General features: G+C 35.9%; 1 protein-coding gene and 2 pseudogenes across 1 annotated transcript; all 3 read left to right on the forward strand.

Annotated features, from left to right (window-relative positions):
- Positions 1-1,710: 1,710 nt before the first annotated feature.
- Positions 1,711-4,550, forward strand: LOC101425450 (putative olfactory receptor 8G3). Its single transcript, XM_004469318.1, has 2 exons — positions 1,711-1,750; positions 3,595-4,550. Exons 1-2 carry the CDS (start codon positions 1,711-1,713, stop codon positions 4,548-4,550), a joined length of 996 nt encoding a protein of 331 aa, XP_004469375.1.
- Positions 4,551-10,057: 5,507 nt separating this feature from the next.
- LOC101425003 (olfactory receptor 8G50-like) lies at positions 10,058-12,589 on the forward strand (annotated as a pseudogene).
- Positions 12,590-13,815: 1,226 nt separating this feature from the next.
- On the forward strand, positions 13,816-14,878 carry LOC101424553 (ribonuclease H2 subunit B pseudogene; annotated as a pseudogene).
- Positions 14,879-20,450: the final 5,572 nt, after the last annotated feature.

Consider the following 20,450-nt stretch of genomic DNA (forward strand, 5'->3'; position numbering starts at 1 on the left):
CAAGAGGCCTAAGAGTTACCTCCTGAGAGCCCTCATGTTGCTCAAATGTGGCCAGTCTCTAAGCTAAACTCAGCATGCAAATGCATTACCTTCCTGCCAGTGTGGGACATGGCTCCCAGGGATGAACTTCCCTAGTGCTGAGGGATTACTACTAAGCACCAGCTGATGATGTAACTAGAATAAGACCTTGAATAAAAGGGTCAATGCAGAGCAGTAGAATATCTCAGCCTACATGTAGGATCATGTGTTAAAACTGCTTTTTCACCTTGAATAAAATGGGGAAATGGCAAAGACAAATAAGTTTATATGGCTAAGAAACTTTAAAAAAGAGTCAGGAGGTCATCAGAGGGCTCATGCTTATGCACACCTCAGTAGGTCCCCAGAGACAGCCAAAGTAGATACAACCCCAGGTATTGGTTCTCCTGATGGCTACAGAGACCCACAGGTTCTATGGTCATAGCAATTGGCTCTGGAATTCACTGCTGTGTTAGTTGTCCCCACTTTGAAATTTGTGTTTCTGAGTGTGATGGAGCTGGACTCAGATATGATCTTTCTACACATGCCTCTTCTGTCACTTTTACTGAACCTCTGGTTCTTGCTAGGGTTAGTATATACTCAGGAGACTTGAATCTTTGGACTATCCATGTGCCAGCTGGGCCCTGAACTTCAGCAGACTTGCATCTCCTACCCTCTGGTTTATTGGACTTACCCAGACCAGCTAACAGGGAGGCGAAGATGGTAAACCTCCACACCAAGGAACCAAGAGTGCCTTCAACAGCAAGTAGGAGAATTGCATCCATTATCCATGTAGGATCTAAGCCCCTCTCAACATAGAGGTGGACATCACCATCCCAGGGCCCACAGGATGGAGGAATAAAATATGGATTAGAGTGGACTTACTGATATTCTACTGTGGAACTCGTTTGACTGTTAATGGAAGAAATTGTAGCAGTGATGTAGAGCAAGTGGCCACAGTAGTTGCTGAGGGCGGGGAGAGGGAAGAAGAGAGGTGATGTGAGAGCATTTTCAGGACTTGGAGTTGTCCCTGCTGTTGGACGTTATATATCCTGCCATAACCCACTGAATGGACTGGGGAAGAGTAGTAAATTACAGTGTAAACTGTTTTCCATGTGGTGCAGCAATGCTCCAGGATGTGTTTGCCAGGTGTGTTGAATGTGTCATGGTGATGGGGGGAGGTTGTTGTTGTGAGAGTTGGGGTGAGGGGGGGGAAGGGGGTATATGGAACCTTTTATATTTTTTGAACGTAACATTAAAAAAAAAAAAAGAGGTCATAGGAAAATAAAATAAAAATTTTAAAAATACATTTAGTCTATGTCATCAAAATTTCCTGAAAGTTTGAATTTTAAATAACTTAACAGGAAACCCACTGGAGCCCTAACAATATAGCACATCCTTGTTTCCAATCAGTATCTAACAAGAGCAATAAATCATACCTATGAGAAATTATTAAATACTTAGAAGTCAATGGAGGAAAAGGGACACCTTAATTATATCTTTTCCCATGAGTTGATACCTGTGGGATAAGATTCTAATGGGAAGTCATAAAGATTGTTTGTTTCTAATAAGGCACTTAGTATTTATACTTAAAGTATAAAATATTCATATCAGATCAACCAAACTTTGCCAAGGGCAAGATGGCCTTTGCAAGGACCTGTGACTGAGAATAATTGCCAAAGGGGAATTAAGGCTATGACTCCATCAGCAGCAAGTACTCCCTCAGTACTGCAAGGTTAGTTTTCCATTATCTACCAGCATCCTCAGAATCATCTCCCTTCTAGAACTGTGGAGGAGATCACTGCAAAGCACTGAGTTCTCTAGTAAAAAAGAGGGAGAATACTCAATCCCAGTTTCTGACTCATAAATTCTTGGAGTTCTTTATACTTACCTGCTTCCCAGAGAAAAGGGACATGCAAATTGTTATTTTTATGTCCCCACCTGTTCTCTACATTTACCCTCCTTTATTAGCACAGGTTCTCATATCTTCCTGTCCCTCCCAAAATTAAGGTAAGCACTTCTTTGTTTATCATTTCAACTCAGGCATAGAGATATCTTTGTTCACTTATATGCAGTTTATGTTAATTTATCTCTACACATCTTTAAAAATTTCACTGAACACGTACTTATTGAGGCTTACCATATGATAAGTGTAGTGGGTAAATATAAATGTAATAAACAAATTCATGGATGCAGAGACATGATATTTGGTTTGAAATTTATTTGGAGACCATGGAGAATATTGATGATTTTAAGAGATTACTCTGCAGTGAAATAAGTCTTTATCTCTGTATTATTTTGTATATTAATGTAGAAAAAAGAAACAAGGTCAATATGCTGAGAAAATAAGTTATGGTCATGAACACGGTACTGAAAATTGTGGGTACATGAAAGATTTTGGAGAGAAATTCAATAGGTTAAAATTATACAACATTACTAACCTTTATTAAGCCCTTACCTAAGCCAGGAACTATACTAAACACCTTATAGACAATATTTTATTTCGTTTCATAACACCACTAAAAGATATAACAGTTCCATTGTTAAAATGCTTGGAGAGTGGAGTAATTGCCCAATTCAAGCAAGGAAAGTATGGCTAAGCTGAGATTTGAATCCAGGACTGTCTAATATGGTATCAGTGCACTTAAAATGATAAAACCTTTGAATATTGGAATTGGAAGAGAAAATTAAGATGATTTAATTAAATGTCCCATCCAGTATTTGTGTCCTTGAATATATTCTGCTATGTGATTATTCAGGCCATGCTTGAATATTTCTAGTGGTGAGTAATATGCAGCACATTAAGATAATTATTCCATTTCTGGGTATTTCTGATCTCAGAATCTTCTTCATTGTGAAAAAAATACATGTTGTCTCCTAGTTTTCAGCATGTAGTTTTCTGTCAGTCTCTTGGAGACATGTAAAACAGGTCCAATACCACTTAAATATAGCAACATTTTAAACATTTGAAGATAGCAATGTATTATGTGGATTTTTATTTCTTAGTCAAATATCCCCAGTTACTTCAGCTACTTTTACATGAAAGTTACCAGCAGCTGTCTGACCACTCAGTTATTTTTAGTTGGGATTTTAGTAAGGAAAATAACTCAAACTAATATAACAAGTTTTCAGAGATTTATGAACTCACTGTTTCTTAATTACAGAACTAATTCACTACCCTTCCTTTTTGTGGATAAAATGAAAATTTAATCTTTATGCTTTTTAATATGCACGGCATTAATATAAGAAATGAAAACAAGAACCCTTAGAAATAATACTAGTTTCCTTCCTTCTGACTGACTTATAAATTCCTAAATTGTTGTTTTCTATTAAAAAGTTATGATATGCTTAATTATAGTGTCCTTGAATTCTATAATTTCTTCTCTAGGCTACCAGAATCATTGGTTTTCCAAGTAGCTGGAGAGGCTCAAGAACTCTCTGCAATATGAATTTCTTCTGAGGTGGGAGAAAATAATGATCTCCAGATCATTCCCCATCCGGACAAATACATACATTTTTGCACACGGGCAAAGACATACACACATACATGTGCACTTATTTTCCCTGTTTTAACTTTAGAAGCTGCCGAGAGGATAAGGGACCCTGGAAATCATTCCATGGTGACTGAGTTCATCCTCGCTGGGCTGACACAACGTCCTGACCTCCAGCTGCCCCTCTTCTTCCTTTTCCTAGGAATCTATGTGGTCACAGTGGTGGGGAACCTGGGCCTGATCACACTGATTGGGCTCAGTTCTCCCCTACACACCCCCATGTACTATTTCCTCAGCAGCTTGTCCTTCATTGATCTCTGCCATTCCTCTGCGGTTACCCCCAAAATGCTGGTAAACTTTGTGACAAAGAAGAACACCATCTCCTACCCCGGATGCATGGCTCAGCTCTATTTCTTTCTGGTTTTTGCTATTGCAGAGTGTCACATGCTGGCTGCAATGGCATATGACCGCTATGTTGCCATCTGTAACCCCTTGCTTTATAATGTCATCATGTCCTATCATGTCTGCTTCTGGCTTACAATGGGAGTGTATATTTTGGGATTCATTGGTTCTACAATTCATACAAGTTTCATGTTGAGACTCTTTTTCTGCAAGATCAATGTAGTTAACCATTATTTTTGTGATCTCTTTCCACTCCTGGAGTTATCCTGCTCAAGCATCTACATCAATGAGTTACTGGTTCTGTGCTTAAGTGCATTTAACATCCTGATGCCTGCCCTCACCATCCTTGCATCCTACATCTTCATCATTGCCAGCATCCTCAGAATCACCTCCACTGAAGGAAGGTCAAAAGCCTTCAGCACATGCAGTTCCCACATCTCGGCTGTTGCTATTTTCTTTGGGTCTGCAGCATTCATGTACCTGCAGCCATCATCAGTCAGCTCTATGGACCAAGGGAAAGTGTCCTCTGTGTTTTATACTGTTGTCGTTCCCATGCTGAACCCTCTCATTTACAGTCTGCGGAATAAGGATGTCAAATATGCCCTTAGGAAAATTCTGGGCATAGAGCAGGTTCATGGATAGAATTAATGTAATGTCATCATATAAGAAACAGGTCTTCCCTCTGATGAGATATGCAATTTGTTAGATTAATTCTTCAAGTTTGTGTATCCAGCGATGCTTCTTTTCCCATTTAACACATCTGCAAAATTCCCCTCTGGGTATCCTTGTCCTTCAAACCTATATTACAGTAGCACTATGTGGAAATGAATTCTCTGGAAGTGTTTGTACCTTCCACAATTACCACCAATCAGATTAGACCTGTTAATAAATTACTAGTATCTGCTAAGGGCAAAAGGATCCCTAATTTTATTTTAAATAATAATACAAACAACAAGAACCACTAGAATGCTGCTGCTGCTGCTGCTGCTGTTGAGGAGGAGGAGGAGGAGAAGGAGGAGGATAGTAACATACCTTATCAAGATTTTATGAATAGTAAGCACTTACCAAACACTCTAAAATATGATACTTAATAGTATTTTCCAAGGCAAGTACTAGTATTAATACCATTTTAAAGATAAAAAAACTGAAGCTTAGAGAGTTTGCATATCATACCCAAAGTCTCAGATGGCATAAGCTAATTGAGCATGAAAATAAACTTGAGAAGTTTGGCTCCAGGACTCACCATTTCACTGACAGTGCTCTATGACCCCCAGGTAACTGTCGTAGATCTATGGACTCCTAAAGCAGTTCTTTCTACACTAAGTATTCCCAGTTCCATATATGATACAGTTGCTCTCCTCTGAATATCTTCCATGCAATTCTCACTTTTCCTTTTGATGTAGTCAAAATATTGAGAATCTTGCTGTGCAAATAAGAGAAAAATGGAGCAGGACTAGGTTATTTTTCATTATGGAGGCTCAAATTGTTACACATGATAGCCACTACTTGTATAAGGTCAACCCATACAAAATTGTCTTATATTTATAACAACTTGATGTGGTTATTTATGTGTCAAAAGCTCATAAAATCCATGAATTCTGTTAAATTTTATTGTTACCAAGCCTTTCATGCTCTTTCGCTCCATAATTTACAGTTTCTCTTTCATGTCAATTTCACCATTAAAACATCTCTTCTCACCCCTCATTTTATTACTTTATTACTTCAGAGCATTTAACTTCTTATAATTGAATTTGTATTATATTTTAAATGCTCAATTGCCTTTTATCTCTCTCCAAATCAAAATGTCCTACTAAAACTAATATTCTTTGGATGCTGCTCTGTAATACTAATACAGTATAACAAATTGCAGTGCTCCCTACAGTTTATCAAATATAGAATGAAAATATATAATATTTCTTTTAATTTTTTCATTCATTGTGGTAGGTTCTCAAAGAGCCTTTATATTTATATTTTATTTAATTTTCATCATATAAAGTAAGGGAAATGGCCAACTACAAATCTGATCTAATGTCCAAAAACAGTGCTCTGTCCAACAGACCATAGTCATATATACATATACTATGTGATATATACAAAGAGACTAACAAATGGCAACCATAAGAATCCTACTGGATATGACTCTGAATGACCGGAACTTGGCCTCATATAGGGGATACAGACTAAGTGAAAGACAGCCGTCTCTTCAAGGAAGAGAGGAAAAGACTGCACAGAGAGAAACACATATTTGGGTAATCCAATCAAGCTACACACAGTACTCCAGGCAATGTAGCAGGAAACAAAGATAAGGATAGAAAAGAAGTTCATAGAACATTTCTGGGTCACTAAAAGACTTTGATCTTTATTTTGTAAGGGACAGGAACTGCTAGATATATTTAATTAGATTAAATTTGATGATTAGTTTTGCATGTTAGTAATATCACATTTATTTTGATATGGAAGAGTGAGGGAAAGAAAATGAAACCGAAATATAGGAGACCAGCCAGTAGTGATTTTATTATTCTGAGAAAATCTATTACACATCAGTGGAAATGAAACTATAAAGGAGATTTTCAAGAGATTTGAAAAATTCAATTGATAAGACTAATGGCTCATTAGAAGTGTGTTGAAGGTAGTACAGGAAAGCATGAAGATGAATGCACGTTTATACCTTGGATTAGTTTATAAAAGGATGGATGATGGTAGAATTCTTAAAGCAAAATTAACTAAATATTTGTAGAAGTGCATAAAAATGCAATTGTGTCGAAGACCAAGACATGATGTAATTCAAACTGTCTGTCTGTCTGTCTATCTATCTATCTATCTATGTATTTATCATCTATCTCTATCTCCAATCTAACGTTATATATATATATATTTTTTTTTTCTTTCTGCTGCATGAGAACTCACAACCTGACAAATATCGAGAATGGATTTTATGGGTCTCTGCTTAGTTTTCATTATTGTATAATCATCCCTGAAAAAATTTGTTTATATCCTTCCCGTTTCTGACTATTCTACTCTCTTTCTCACTCCTGTGTTTAGTTCACTGAAGTAACAGTCACCCTTAGTCTGTGCGCCTGTGAGGTGGCATGATGGTTACATAGTATTCTCCCTTAGATATCCCAGAATTCCATAGCTACTACAATTCCAAAATCTAAAGAAACTTGTTGATCTCTTAGCATGAAAGAATTTTCTCAAATCTGAAAGAATTTTAGTGGAAGGAAGTAAACACAAGAGATGATCTAATGCCTTGATTTACAAAGAGTGGTCACAGACCAGCAGCACTGGCGAAACATGAGAGTTGGGTAAATATGTATAATCTCAAGTCCCAAAATTAAAGAGAATCTGCATTTGTAATAAAATCCCCAGGTGGTTCCTGTACACATTTAAGTTTGAGAGGCATTTTCTAGGTTTAAAAATATAAATATCTGGCCTCAGAACCTGAGATTTTGATTTAATTGATATGTGGCACAGCCTGGGATTTTTGAAAACTCCCTAGAAGGTTTTAAATACATAGTCACAATTGAGAAAAATTGATCTTGCCCTAAGATAATCTCCTTTGAAAAAACTGAATCTAATTTATTTAACCCTATTTTATAAGAGATTCCCAGACTTGATTTCAAATTTACCTTGATTCAGCTTATAATCAAAGATTACTTTCAATTATTCCCAATTTGGGTAAAACAAAAGTACAAAACAAAACATGAGAAATGAGAAGAAACATAGATTCCTAATGATAAAATATTCCTTTTAAATATTCAAATTAGCAAACAGATGTTAGATCATTAAGAACACCACAAAAAGTAATGCAATACATCAATATTCTAAATTCTTACTCATTGATCCCTAAAGTCCAATTACATATAGATTTGACTTTTGAACCAAATAAATATTTTACTTAATTACATGTAAAATTAAACATATTTTGTATAAGGCAATACATTGTTATGCATTAATTAAACATTTCCAGCTGACTTCTTAGCCGGATGTCATTTTTCAGAATGCGACCGAGGGCTGTAAAAGCTGCTAATCACAATGGGAGCTGAGAATCGATATCACTGCCTAAGAGTTTATAAGAAATCCAGAAGCTCAAACCTCACTGAGACCTGCTGAATTAGAATCTACATTTTAACAAAATCTCCATGTGATCATCATCCCCACGCACAAATCCTTACCACTAATTGACAAATGAAGAGTTATTAGGGAATTCCCACTTCAAGGAAAAGGTAAGACAACTTGGGAAATGCCAACTGAAATTATAAGTTTTCTAAAGAGCTTGTTTCTCTGAGAATTGGAAGTCCTTGGAGAGTATTTGTCTCCCTGTTATTTGATGTTTGGCATGTAAACCAGGTACAAACCTTCAAAACCCAGCTATCAGAACTGCTCAGGTGACTGGAAATTAGAGTTTTTATTACCCTGAAGCTGAAGAGAAATACACTGAACATTTTCAATTTGAGATGCTGACCTGTGATGCAGACCAGCTTCAGAGGGGCTCTGAGACCCGGTACTGTGCCTGCCTTCTCAGCACTAAGGACAGCAGAATGCTGGGGAGCTAAGACAGCTGACACCAGCATCTGGCACCATTTTCCTTTTGTTTTTTTCTCATTCAAGGTTTATTGCATTAAAAAAAATACTGAAGTATATCACTCACACATAAGCATACATAAACAATAAGTGTATAGTAATAGTTGTGAACTTACAAACATGCACAGCATCATACAGGACTCTCATAATACCCTACCATCAATATCTAGCATTGTTGTTAAACATTTTAAACTAATGATTAAAGAGCATTGTCAAAATAAGTACTCACCAAAGTTTTTCCCCCAGCCCACCCTATTATTATTATTATCTTTTTTTATATCATTTACATATGAATATACATAAAAATAAATGTATAGTAAAAGTTGTGGATTTACAAAGCAAACATACACCATTTTCCTTTTGCAAATAAAATTGTCCAATAAGATTTACAGGCAGAAGATAGGTAAGTGTGCTCATTCCACACTTATGACTTGAAACTATTAGGGTGGCGATAATTCAGTTAAACATTCCTCTCAATACAGTAATTCATATATCTTTTTATTTATTCACTCACTGTTATTTATTCATAATATGATTTTCAAGTATCTATGATGTATCATAGGTATATCTATATCAATACACTAGGTACTTAATATTTGAGGCAAAAATTTACTGTGGGATCTAAAATGATGAATATCATTAATCATTAATGTTTTTTGAACTTTTGCATGTTATTTTGTAATTGAACTATTTATCTAGTATAAAATTTTCATGTGAAATATACTTAATAATTAATTTTAATTTGAATGTTCATATCTCTTATTATCTTATGTTAAATTTATTGTATCTTCTCAGGCATTACATATCTAAAGAAAACTTAAAGTAGAAGTATAAATAATAATATATTTATCATGTCAGTACCTTCATTGCATCATAGAGAAGCTCTACAATAATACAACACCATGAAATGTTAAGTGCATCACTCATCAGCCCAGATAAATATTAGTGGGTTTAATAACATCACTTAATAATGTTCATAGAAGCAGATCTAACAGGTTAGCAATACTTTTAATGATTAAAAATCTCAAAGCAAATTGTTTTTCCTGGTGCTACCATTTAACTCTAGATAAATAACTTTCGAGATAACTTTTATAGTGTTTTAAAGCTAATCAGAGATGCTCATTCTAGGATATCTTCAGAATCATGAGTGAATTCTCCTACAACAGATGAGACACTTTAACAACAAAAGAATGACAGAAAACCATTTCCTCTTTTTTATAAAAACCCTAACTTTCAAATATAATTACTAAGATTTTACACAACTTTAAGGTAAATGATGATCAACAAAATAGTAAGCATATGAAAATTGCCAGACCCAAAGGTTAAGGTTATATTTGATACATCATAGTAATTGTCATGAGGGTTGTACTAGAAAAATCTTAGGAAAAAAATACGGTACTAAAAGAGAATTATATTTTGGCTTTTTAGTTAACTGTTTTCAGCTTGACTTGCACAGTATAAGTACAAATAACACAGGCAGTTGTTTTAGTGCCAGAATGGAACCTTGCTTTTAGGGAAACTTTAGATGCAATTGACAATTTGGGAAAGATGAGTCCTTTATCCGCATGCACTTCACTTTATTGACTAATGTGAGATGGATAAGTAAGTCAACTCAGTGAAATCTCTTCTGGTTTAATTTGAATCACTAAATTATTCTTAGTCATCATCATTATAACATTTCTTAAGCTCTTATGCTCTTTGAATCTAGCTTGTGTTTTGTGCATGCTTTGGTTTTTGCAGCATGGTATTTCCAGAAGATACCTGTATTGGCTCAAGTTTAGTATTACAACTTCATTCCATGTCAAATTTTTCATTTCTACATCTATAATGTAAAGCCATGGAGTCACTATAAGCAAGTTACGGGAGCCTCTGAATTGCAGTTTCTTCATCTTTAATGGGTATAATAAGCTTGTATTGCATAAGATTGCTGGAGAAAATAAGTCAGATAATACTTATGAAGTGACTGGAAGGTGATGATAAGTGTTGAATAGAAAGATCCTGATCCAATCATTTCTATCTAAATGCTCGGACCCGTGTTTTTGTTTTTTTATACCTCTAGTTTCAGATCATATCTTTTGGATCTCAAGCTTTTAAAAATAGAACAGTCATCACAGTATCCTGGGCCAGGAACTCATCAATTTCATTCTAAACTCACAACCCATGCACATGTTCTTTATGGGTTGTTCTTAATTGTCCCTGAGAGATGACAGAGGTTCTTAAAACATCAGATTTGAAGGTGAGTGAAAAATACACCAACACAATACACACAACATTCCCACAATCCAAGTGTCATGTAAAATTGCCATACTGCAGCTTGGGTCCTACAGAATATGCACTCCAAGGGTCATGGAGCACATCAAGTGACTAAAAAGTACTTAAGACATGGTGGGCATTCCATAAATGTCTTTAGAAGGAATGCATTTTGGATTTAGTGTTCTGTACTGTTGTATTCTGCTAGTAATAAAACACTCAACCTTCTTGCATTTGGGGATCAAATTGAGTGATACACTTAGTGTTAAGTATCCAGCTATTTTCCAGAGACAATATTTCTGTATTTTTGAAATGGTGCTTTTTGGTACTCAGCTGAAAGGGAATCCATCCTGGAGCAGTGGTGAATACACTATTGTCAATTCTTTATATGACCTTTCCTTACTTTAATTGCTGTGAACAATTTCTCTGATAAGACAAAGTGATAAAATAGGAGAACAGACATGAGTAGCTAAAAGAACAGATGGAAGGAAGGTGAAACTGGAAAGGACCTTACATAGAAACAAATAGGCCTTGTCTCTTAAGTTTGATCGCCTATTTATTATATGCCTAACTATGGCCAAATATTCAATCTCTATGATACCCAGTTATCTACTATATAAAATTCTAATATTAATATTTATGCTGCAAGAGATTTGAAGGGATTATAAATTAGGTATGGGTAGTGCTGAGAACAATCAATCAAAGTTTTGAGACCAGTTCTTTCGGTGTTGAGAGACTAGGTAATACTAATTCCCAATCCTATAACATAGAATAAAAACAGGGATGGTTCAATTCAGTATTTATTCACATATCCCAGATTATTGGAATCCCAGAGTCTTTTATAGACCAAAAGAACTGTAGATATCTAGTTGATAAGACTTGCATTTCTTTCATACTTCATTGTGTGGTGAAATATTGAACACCTATATTAAATTTCCTTCTTCTCTTCCTACATAAAATTCCCAGAGGAACTTTATGAACTCGCAGTGACTGAGTTCATCCTTGCTGAGCTTTCACAACTACCTGACCTCTGCTGCCCTTCTTCCTTCTCTTCTTAGGAATCTATGTGGCCACAGTAGTGGGGAACCTGGGCATGAACACACTGACTGGGCTCAGTACTCTCTGGCACACCCCGTGTACTATTTCCTCAGCAGCTTATCCTTCATTGATCTCTGCTATTCCAGTCACTGACCCCAAAATGCTGATGTATTTTGTGTCAGAGAGGAATATTATTTCCTATGCAGCATGAATGACTCAATTCTACTTCTTCATTCTTTTTATTATTGCAGAATTTCACATGTTGGCTGTAATGTCATATGACCATTATGCTGCCATCTATAGTCCTTTGCTTTATAATGTCACCATGTCTTATCAGGTCTGCTCCTGGATGGTAGTTAGGGTGTATATAATGGGTTCGATTGATACCACAGTGCATACAGCCTGCATGTTAAGAGTGTATTTCTGTAAGTCTGATATAATAAACCATTACTTCTATGATCTTTTTCCACTACTGGCTCTCTCCTGTTCCAGCACTTTTATCAATGAGGTGGTAATTTGGTACTTCAGTGCATTCAATATCTTTGCCCCAACTCTTGTCATCCTTGAATCCTGTCTTTATCATTGCCAGTATTCTGCAAATCCATTCCTTTGAGGGCAGGTTCAAATCCTTCAAGAGGTGCAGCTCCCACATCTCAGCTGTTGCTGTCTTCTTTGGTTGTGTGGTGTTCATGTACCTGCAGCTATCATCTGTCAGCTCCCTGGACCAAGGGAAAATGTCTTTCCTGTTTTATACCATTATTGTGCCAGTGCTGATCCTCCTGATCTACAGTGGAATAAGGATGTCATAGTTGCCCTAAGTAAGATGTTTGAACAAAGAAAGTTCCTATTACAAAGCATTTTGTTTTAGCATAAAGTTATAATTTCTGAAGAAAATTCAGCAAGGAAAGAGTCCAGAGACAGCAATGTATATACACAAGTAATGAGAGTATTGCCAGCACTTGATTATTCAGAAGATGCTAAGTTACGGCTGGAATCATAGTGTCAGTCCCATGGAAGGCTGTGTCATTTCTTGGATGCCCCATAGTCTACCCATAGTAACCCGTATTTCCTCAAACCATTGTTTTAAAATCTTTAAAGACTTTTGTGTGGGTGATTTTATTTTATAGGCATAGAATATAGCACTTTGTTGGACAAGACTTATCTATTGTAATTTATGCATTGAATCCATCTGATCAGTATCCTTTGATTTTATCAATCAAAGGGTACCTGGTCTTGTTTAAAATTGTACTCAGAAACATTTCTGAAGAAGTGATCTCTAAATTAAATAATTTTAACTATGTGAATTTATTAAATTCAATCCCTAATGCTTACTAAGTGCATAGAATTATTTTAAAGAACATGAAGAGATACGGTGAATGATAAGACATAGTTTCTATCCACAGGAGGTAACGCCATGGTGGAAGAGATTGGTAATGTTAACCAGAGTTGAATACGTTTTTTGTATTTCAACAGTTCTTTATGCAACATTCTTTCATCCATAGGGAAGAACCTTTATTTTCCTGAGAATACTATTCTCATTTTCACCTTTCTTTGAAAGATCTCTTACCTTTTCACTCACATTATAAAATCTCAGATTCAGAAGTGACCTTTTTTGACTATGCATTGTAAGGAGGTATGGGATTTTTCCTTCTGGAGTAATGAAAATGTTCTAAAACTGACAGCACAGCTCTGATGAAAATGAGAGCCACTGATTGTTCACTCCGAATGGATTGTACAAAGCATGGGACTGTATAACACAGGGAATCCAGTGGTGGATGATGGACTAAGGTTAAAAGGACAAGCATGAGAATGTTCTTCATGGACAAAAACCAATATACACTCCGGGCGCGCGACTGCGCACCTAGTGCAGACCCGGAAGCAGGAGGAGGGCCCGGCGAGGAATTCAAAACCCTGGAAGCGAGATGCGGAGCGCCGTCCCCTGCCGGCCGGCTCCGGCGCCCGGGGGCCCGCCCTGCTGCACCGCAGGCGGCTGGGCCTAGCTCGGGCCCGCGAGCAGAGGTCCCGGGGCGCCAGCATGGCGGCCGGCCGGGAGCGCGGGGGCGCGGCGCGTGCCCGCCAGCACGTGGTCCTGCTCCCAGATTATTTTAAAGATGCCCCAAAGAAGATGAAAAGTGGGTTTATGTTTTTAAAACTGGCTAACCCATGTTCAGGGGAAGGAGCCGTTTACTTGTTCAACATGTGTCTACAGCAGCTGTTTGAAATAAAAGTTTTCAAGGAGCAACACCATTCTTGGTTTATAAATCAGTCGGTTCAATTAGAAGGTCAACTCCACTTTGCCACACCAATGGAGCCCTTATTTCTGGTTCTCCACTATCTTAAAAAGGCTGATAAAGAGGGCAAGTTTCAGCCCCTAGATCAAGTGATGGGGATGACATGTTTCCAAATTGCACCTTGTTGCTGAAATTTCCCGAACTGGAGAAGTTCCTTCACCATGTGACAGAGGAGAAAGAAATAGACAGCTAGAAATATTAGAAATACAGCAAAGAGAAGACACTAAAGTGGCTGGAAAAAACGGTCAGACTGCTGCAGCGTTAAAAGCCAGTAAGGTCACTTTTGGAGCTCGGGTGCAGTCGGCTGCGTTTGTATCTGGGGACCAGGTTTCCAGTGATAAGGAAGAGGATTATATTCGTTATGCCCATGGTCTGATATCTGAATACATTTCTAAAAAATTAAGTGATGACTTAGCTAAATACGTAAAGCTTCCAGAACCTTTGACTTAATTGCCAAACCCTCCATCAAAGAAAATCAAGTTATCAGATGAGCCTGTAGAAGCAAAAAAAGATTACACTAAATTTAACAGTAACGATTTGAAGATGGAAAAGAAAAATAACAAAATGACTGCTGCTCAGAAGGCTCTGGCTAAAGTTGACAAGCGGGGAATGAAAAGTATAGATGCCTTTTTTGGTGCAAAACATAAAAAAAATCTTGAAAAGATTAGAAACTCTAAAAATGAAATCCAGAAAAAATTTGTTTTTGCTTTCTACATGCTCCTTTTTAGTCTTTCTTCTAAGCCACTGTACTTCCTGGCCCTCAATTGCTACCTTCTGGGGAAAAAAAATGCCCAACAGAGATGCTGAAGGCAATTTTCATTTTCACTTCAACATGCCTTTGTATCTTTGTGTTTGATTTTTGTGTTCCTGAACAAAATATGAAAGTGTAATTGTATAACTTTGTGGCTGGTGGACTTTGGACATTTGTTTGACGTAATGAAAAGTAATCAAGTCAATTGAATTAACATATAGCAACACAATTTCCTCAATAAACTGATGTGACAATATTTGAGTGAATTTCTGTAATTTTATGCAACTTTGCTGCCCAATAGCTGTAGCAGTACTGTTTTGAATGTACTGAGAGAAACTCCATAGCAAAGCTGTCCGTTAAACTGTGACCTTTCAAAAGGCTTTAGTTTTTGGTAAAGGTTTTGTTTGATGTTATTTTTCTATTCTTATGGGTACATATTCATTGTAGAAAATATAGAAAATGATAAAACAAAAATTATAATCTCTCAACTTTTCATTACCAGAGATAATATGGTACATTTCCTCTTAATAATTTTTTTAAAGAAATAGTATAAGTAACTTTAAAACCTTTTTCTGAAATTATTTTGTGCATTTTTCCTCAGGCTATTAATTTTCTTCCTAAATATGCTTTTTTAATGACAGTATAATTTTCCATTATTTGGATATTTGATTACTTGATAACCATGGCACTATTTTGAACTTTTAGATATTTCCAATGCTCACTACTATAAATAATGTTGTGAAGAAGCAGATGATACATAAATATTGTCCACATCTTTTATTGTGTCCTTAGAATGGATTTTTAGATGTGGGCTTACCTAGGTCAAAAATATGAAAATTTTCCAATTTTGGGTGCTATAGTTCATGAAAAGCTACAGCATATTGCATTCTAACAAATAGTGTGTGTGAGAGATCTCATTCACTGTTACTTTGTTAGCCTTGTCGTATTTACCAAATAAATGGAAAAAAGCCTTAAACAAAACAAAACAAAACAAAAACAATATATAATACTAATATAGGGTATGTTAATAACCAGGTGGGTCAGGGGGAAAAGATACCAAATGCAAGATGTGGGCTATAGTTAGTAGTAATGTTATGATGTCCTTTCACAGTTTGTAATAAATGTTTCACAAAAATGTAAGGTGTTGGTGGTGGGGAGATCGATGGGAAACTTACATGATGATACGCATGTTTGTTTTATAAATTCACGTATTTTACTATAATAGCAGTTTGATAAAGTTCAGGAATTCCAAAAACAGATATTGGATTATTTTTATAAAGTGGTCTGTACCTAGATGTGATTAAACTATAATTAGGGTTTTGATTGGGCCGTGTCAGTAGGGTGTTGAGTCCCCACCCTTTGTGCATGGGGACTCACAGATAAAGGGCATGGCAAAGGACAGTTGGAGTTTTGAAGTTTTGAAGTTGAAGTTTTTGATGTTGGAGTCTTGATGCTGGAGTTTTAGGCTGGAGCCCGGGAAGTGAACACACAGGAGAAGAACACAGAGGAATAGTGACAGCTCCTTAGACATGGCAGAAATCCCAGAGAGAGAGACAGAGCCATTCGCCTGATAGTATTCAGCTGGCCTTGTGGAGAAAGGCAAAGCCTAGAGAAGTTATAGTCTACTGCTGACTTTGTGTAGAAAACAGAGGAGCTGGTCCCGGAGAGAAATGAACCCCAGGAAGAGAGGAACCCAGGAGGCCTGAACCCTGGCAGACATCAGCAGCCAAATTGCACCAACATGTGGCAAAAGACTTTGGGGAGGGAAGTGTGCTTTACGGTCTAGTAAATGTAAGCTTCTACCCCCAGATAAATACCCTTTGTACAAACCAACTGATTTCTGGTATTTTGCATCAGTACCCCTTTGGCTGATAGATACACTATATACCTATTGTTTACATATGTTCATTAATGAATGATATATTTCAATAAAATGTTATTTATTTTATAAACACTAAATAGTTGCTGGAAACTGCAAAAAGAATGTGTGAATCTCCTTGGCTATTTAGTAGAGAGGTAGTGTAAATAGAAAGGGAGGCTCACAACTTGGATAATAGCTTGGGAATATAACTTCTAAGCAGTAAATTCCCTTCATAATCTCTTTCCTAATTAAGCTCTCATGGGTGCTCTTGAGAACAGCAATCAAAAAACTTGCTATTTTTTCCTGAGAGGTAATAGTTTTCATTAACCTATATCAGCAGCTCTTGCTGGCAACTCCCAGCGTTTCCCCCTGCCAGCTGCTGAGCTCACACACCTTGTCTTTGTGGGTGCAGTGCCTGGATATCTTTCAATATCTCTCCTTAGAATAGCCCCTCAGAGTGAAGTCCAGATATTTCAGTTTCAATATTATGATGACTTCTAGGTGGCAGCTCATGATTGTGTTCTTCCTGATGCCTCTGAATCTCAATGTCTCCAAGGAAATTGCATTAGGGCGATGAATATGGTCATCTTTCAATAACACTATACCATTTACTATTCAATGCCTTTATGCTGTGCCCCGGGCACAGGGATACTGACTCCTCTTCAACTCAGTATGAGCCTTTACATCAGGTTGAAGTGTATATTTAAAATCATCTGACTGGTCTCACATGCAAAGAATTGTGCTTGTTTTGTCATCAGCCTGCCATCAGATATGAAATATTAATACCCCCTTGAGATAGCAGTCTTAAACTCACACCATAAAATCCAAAGTTGTAATGAGAAGGTGAGGTTATTCTCCTTGAAAACTAGAAGTAACTTCCTTCTTGGCTTTCTGTGTACTAAGCAGTTCTTATCTCCATACTCTATTTTTTAAAATCCTACCAAAAGTATCAATATCTGTGCATGTTTTTGTCTATCCATGAATGTGCCTAAGTGTATGTGATCCATATATGTGTATATTTTATATGTAGCCTGTTTGCTTATCTGCATACATTATATACCAATATGCATTTGTATTGCTTGTATATGTTTAATAAGGGTGATGTGTGTGTATTTTTCATTTTATTAATCCATGTGTGAACAAACATCATCTAGTAACTTTTTTCATACTGATGTGTGAGGTAGGAATAATAGTTTTTCATAATTCCATGTGTTTCTGAACATTTATTTATATATTCAAACTTTTAAAAAGTGTTAAGAAGTATAAAAGCATCTAAACATCTTTAAAGATTCTAAGTACTAATGGAAAATATGCTATTAAAATAGTAAAGATATTAGATAGATTCCAAAATAGAAACAAATCTCCACCACAAAAAGAGAGATAAAGAAAGAAGTGCAAAATGCATAGGATTTTTTCAAGTACCATTATAGGGAGAGTCATGTAATAATAGGAAAGATCATGATATAAAATCGTATATTTATTCTAACACTAGCCACTATGATGAATTGGGATAATGTTCTCATGCTGAGTTTGTCTTTTATTCCCTCTTATAAATTTTGCTATTTAAAAGAAAAAGAAAGTTTCCCGCCTAAAATTGGCATTGTTTTTTGGACTACCACTATATCACAAGGATGAACTTTAGGCAGAATCAGCTTTTACCTTCTATATAATTAGGAGTAGCTTTGGCTATGAATCAAAAACACACACATGTAGAAGGTGATTCATGGAATCATGGCTCATCAAAGACATTAGTTTCCTTTCATACTCTGCCGGCTACAATACGTAGTTTTTCTCTTGTGGTCACAAATAATGGCTCCAGATCTGTCCTTTATCTTCACCACCCAACCAGCAGAAAGGAAGATGTGGAAGGAATAGGAAATGTCCCTTCATTTGAAAACACTACTGGATATGGCAGGCCTTATTTCCACTTATATCCCTTTAGCAAGCACTTAGTCACATGGCTATATCTATGAGAAATGCCATGGTTATACTACATGACCATGTGCGAGACTAAGATTCAGGATATATTCTGATCTTGAGGAAGGAAGGGAGAATGGAACCTGGGATAACTAGTAGTTGTCTACCTAGCATAACTTACAAAATTTGTATATAGTCATAGGCAACTCTATGTTGTTCTCTCAAGTGTTTAACGTGGATTAAGAATTGTAAATAAGAAGAATAATAGGGTTAAATGTGATTAAAATACAATGTAGAGTGCATAAGTAAAATGTATTAGTATGTTTATAACTATTAATATCTACTAGAAAGGTATCTATCATGCTGAATGGGGTAGCTCATATAATATCTCAACAATTCTGGGTTCATTTCAATGCCTTGTCTTCATTCAAGCCACTATCCTATCCTACTCTTGACTCTAACCTGCCTTTCTGAATCTTGCACATCTTTGAAAAACCAAGTGTTTATTATTTCACGTATTTTCTTACCACTTCAGGCTATTACCAGGGACATTTCTGTTTCATTACAGAAACTATAATGATAAAGTCCTTTCTGGCATTGTTTACTGTTAATAAATGCTGGTAAATATTATCTCTGCCAAAATTGTCAGATTCTTGAGAACAGAAATTGGGTCTAGTATTGTAACAGATTTTTTGGTCTAGGGTTTTATAATTATGATTGAGCAAAATTTTCTAAAGAGTTCTATTACAAAGTTTTTATATTTTTCATGACAATTTGCAAAATCTACTAAAAATAAACATTTTAAAGCTCTGCATCTTGCAATAAAGTATTAAAAGTAAATTGCAATCATTCTCTCAAAATTATATAACATTTAATAAATATTTTAAATAAAAATTTTCATATATATTTTATATCAAGTAATATAATTCAGTCTTTATAGGTGTATCATTCAGAGGTCTATAACTCTTTATGTACATATCTGTATCCATATCTACCTATGCGTGCATACAGACACACACACACAATCACATATATATGTTAAGAGATTTATTGGGCAAGTAGGATCTATGCAGGACAGGTGGACAGGCCAAATTTCTTCATTTCTGAGAAACCTCAGACTGGATGAGGCCCACGCACATTATTGAGGGTAATCTCCTTTACTCAAGTAAACTGATTTAGATGTGAATCATATCTACAAAATATTTTCACAGCAATATCTAGACCATGTTTGATCGAACAACTGGGCATTATAACCAGGTAAGTTGACAATTAAAATTAGCCATTCCTTAAAGAAAGAAAATAATCTATATAATGCATATGTTTCTACTGGTCCTAAATAATTCTGCTTTGTTTTTGTTAGAAAGAAAAAAACACACCATTAGCTCTCATTGTTAGGTTTGTTAGGAACTCTTTATTGAAATACTTGCCAGATTATATTATTCTGTCCCCAGATTAAAATTATCTAAGCAATACTATGAGTATATCCCATGAAAATTAAGTTACTAAGATCAATTAAAATAAAATTTTCAAATCATACATAGAAGGTTATTTTCCTAGGTCTATTTTTTGCCTTTTGAAAATGATGTTTTAAAATACATTTAGTCTCTGTCATCAAAATTTCTGAAAGTTTGAAGTTTTAAATGACTTAACAGGAAACCCACTGGAGCTCTAACAATATGGCACATCCTTGTTTTCCACCAATAATCTAACAAGAGCAATAAATCATACCTGTTTGAAACTAGTAACTACTTGACAGTAGGGGTACCTTAATTATATCTTTTCCCATGAGTTGATACCTGTGGGATAAGATTCTAGCAGGAAGTCATTATGATTGTTTTTTTCCTAATAAG

This window comes from Dasypus novemcinctus, chromosome 27 (assembly GCF_030445035.2).
Source record: "Dasypus novemcinctus isolate mDasNov1 chromosome 27, mDasNov1.1.hap2, whole genome shotgun sequence".
Lineage (NCBI taxonomy): Eukaryota > Metazoa > Chordata > Mammalia > Cingulata > Dasypodidae > Dasypus > Dasypus novemcinctus.

Bases quoted from the DNA above. Each gene is read 5' to 3' on its own strand.
- LOC101425450 (XM_004469318.1), top strand. From the start codon at position 1,711: ATGACTCCATCAGCAGCAAGTACTCCCTCAGTACTGCAAG. The intron at 1,751-3,594 runs GTTAGTTTTCCA...TTTTAACTTTAG, and splicing joins TACTCCCTCAGTACTGCAAG to AAGCTGCCGAGAGGATAAGG.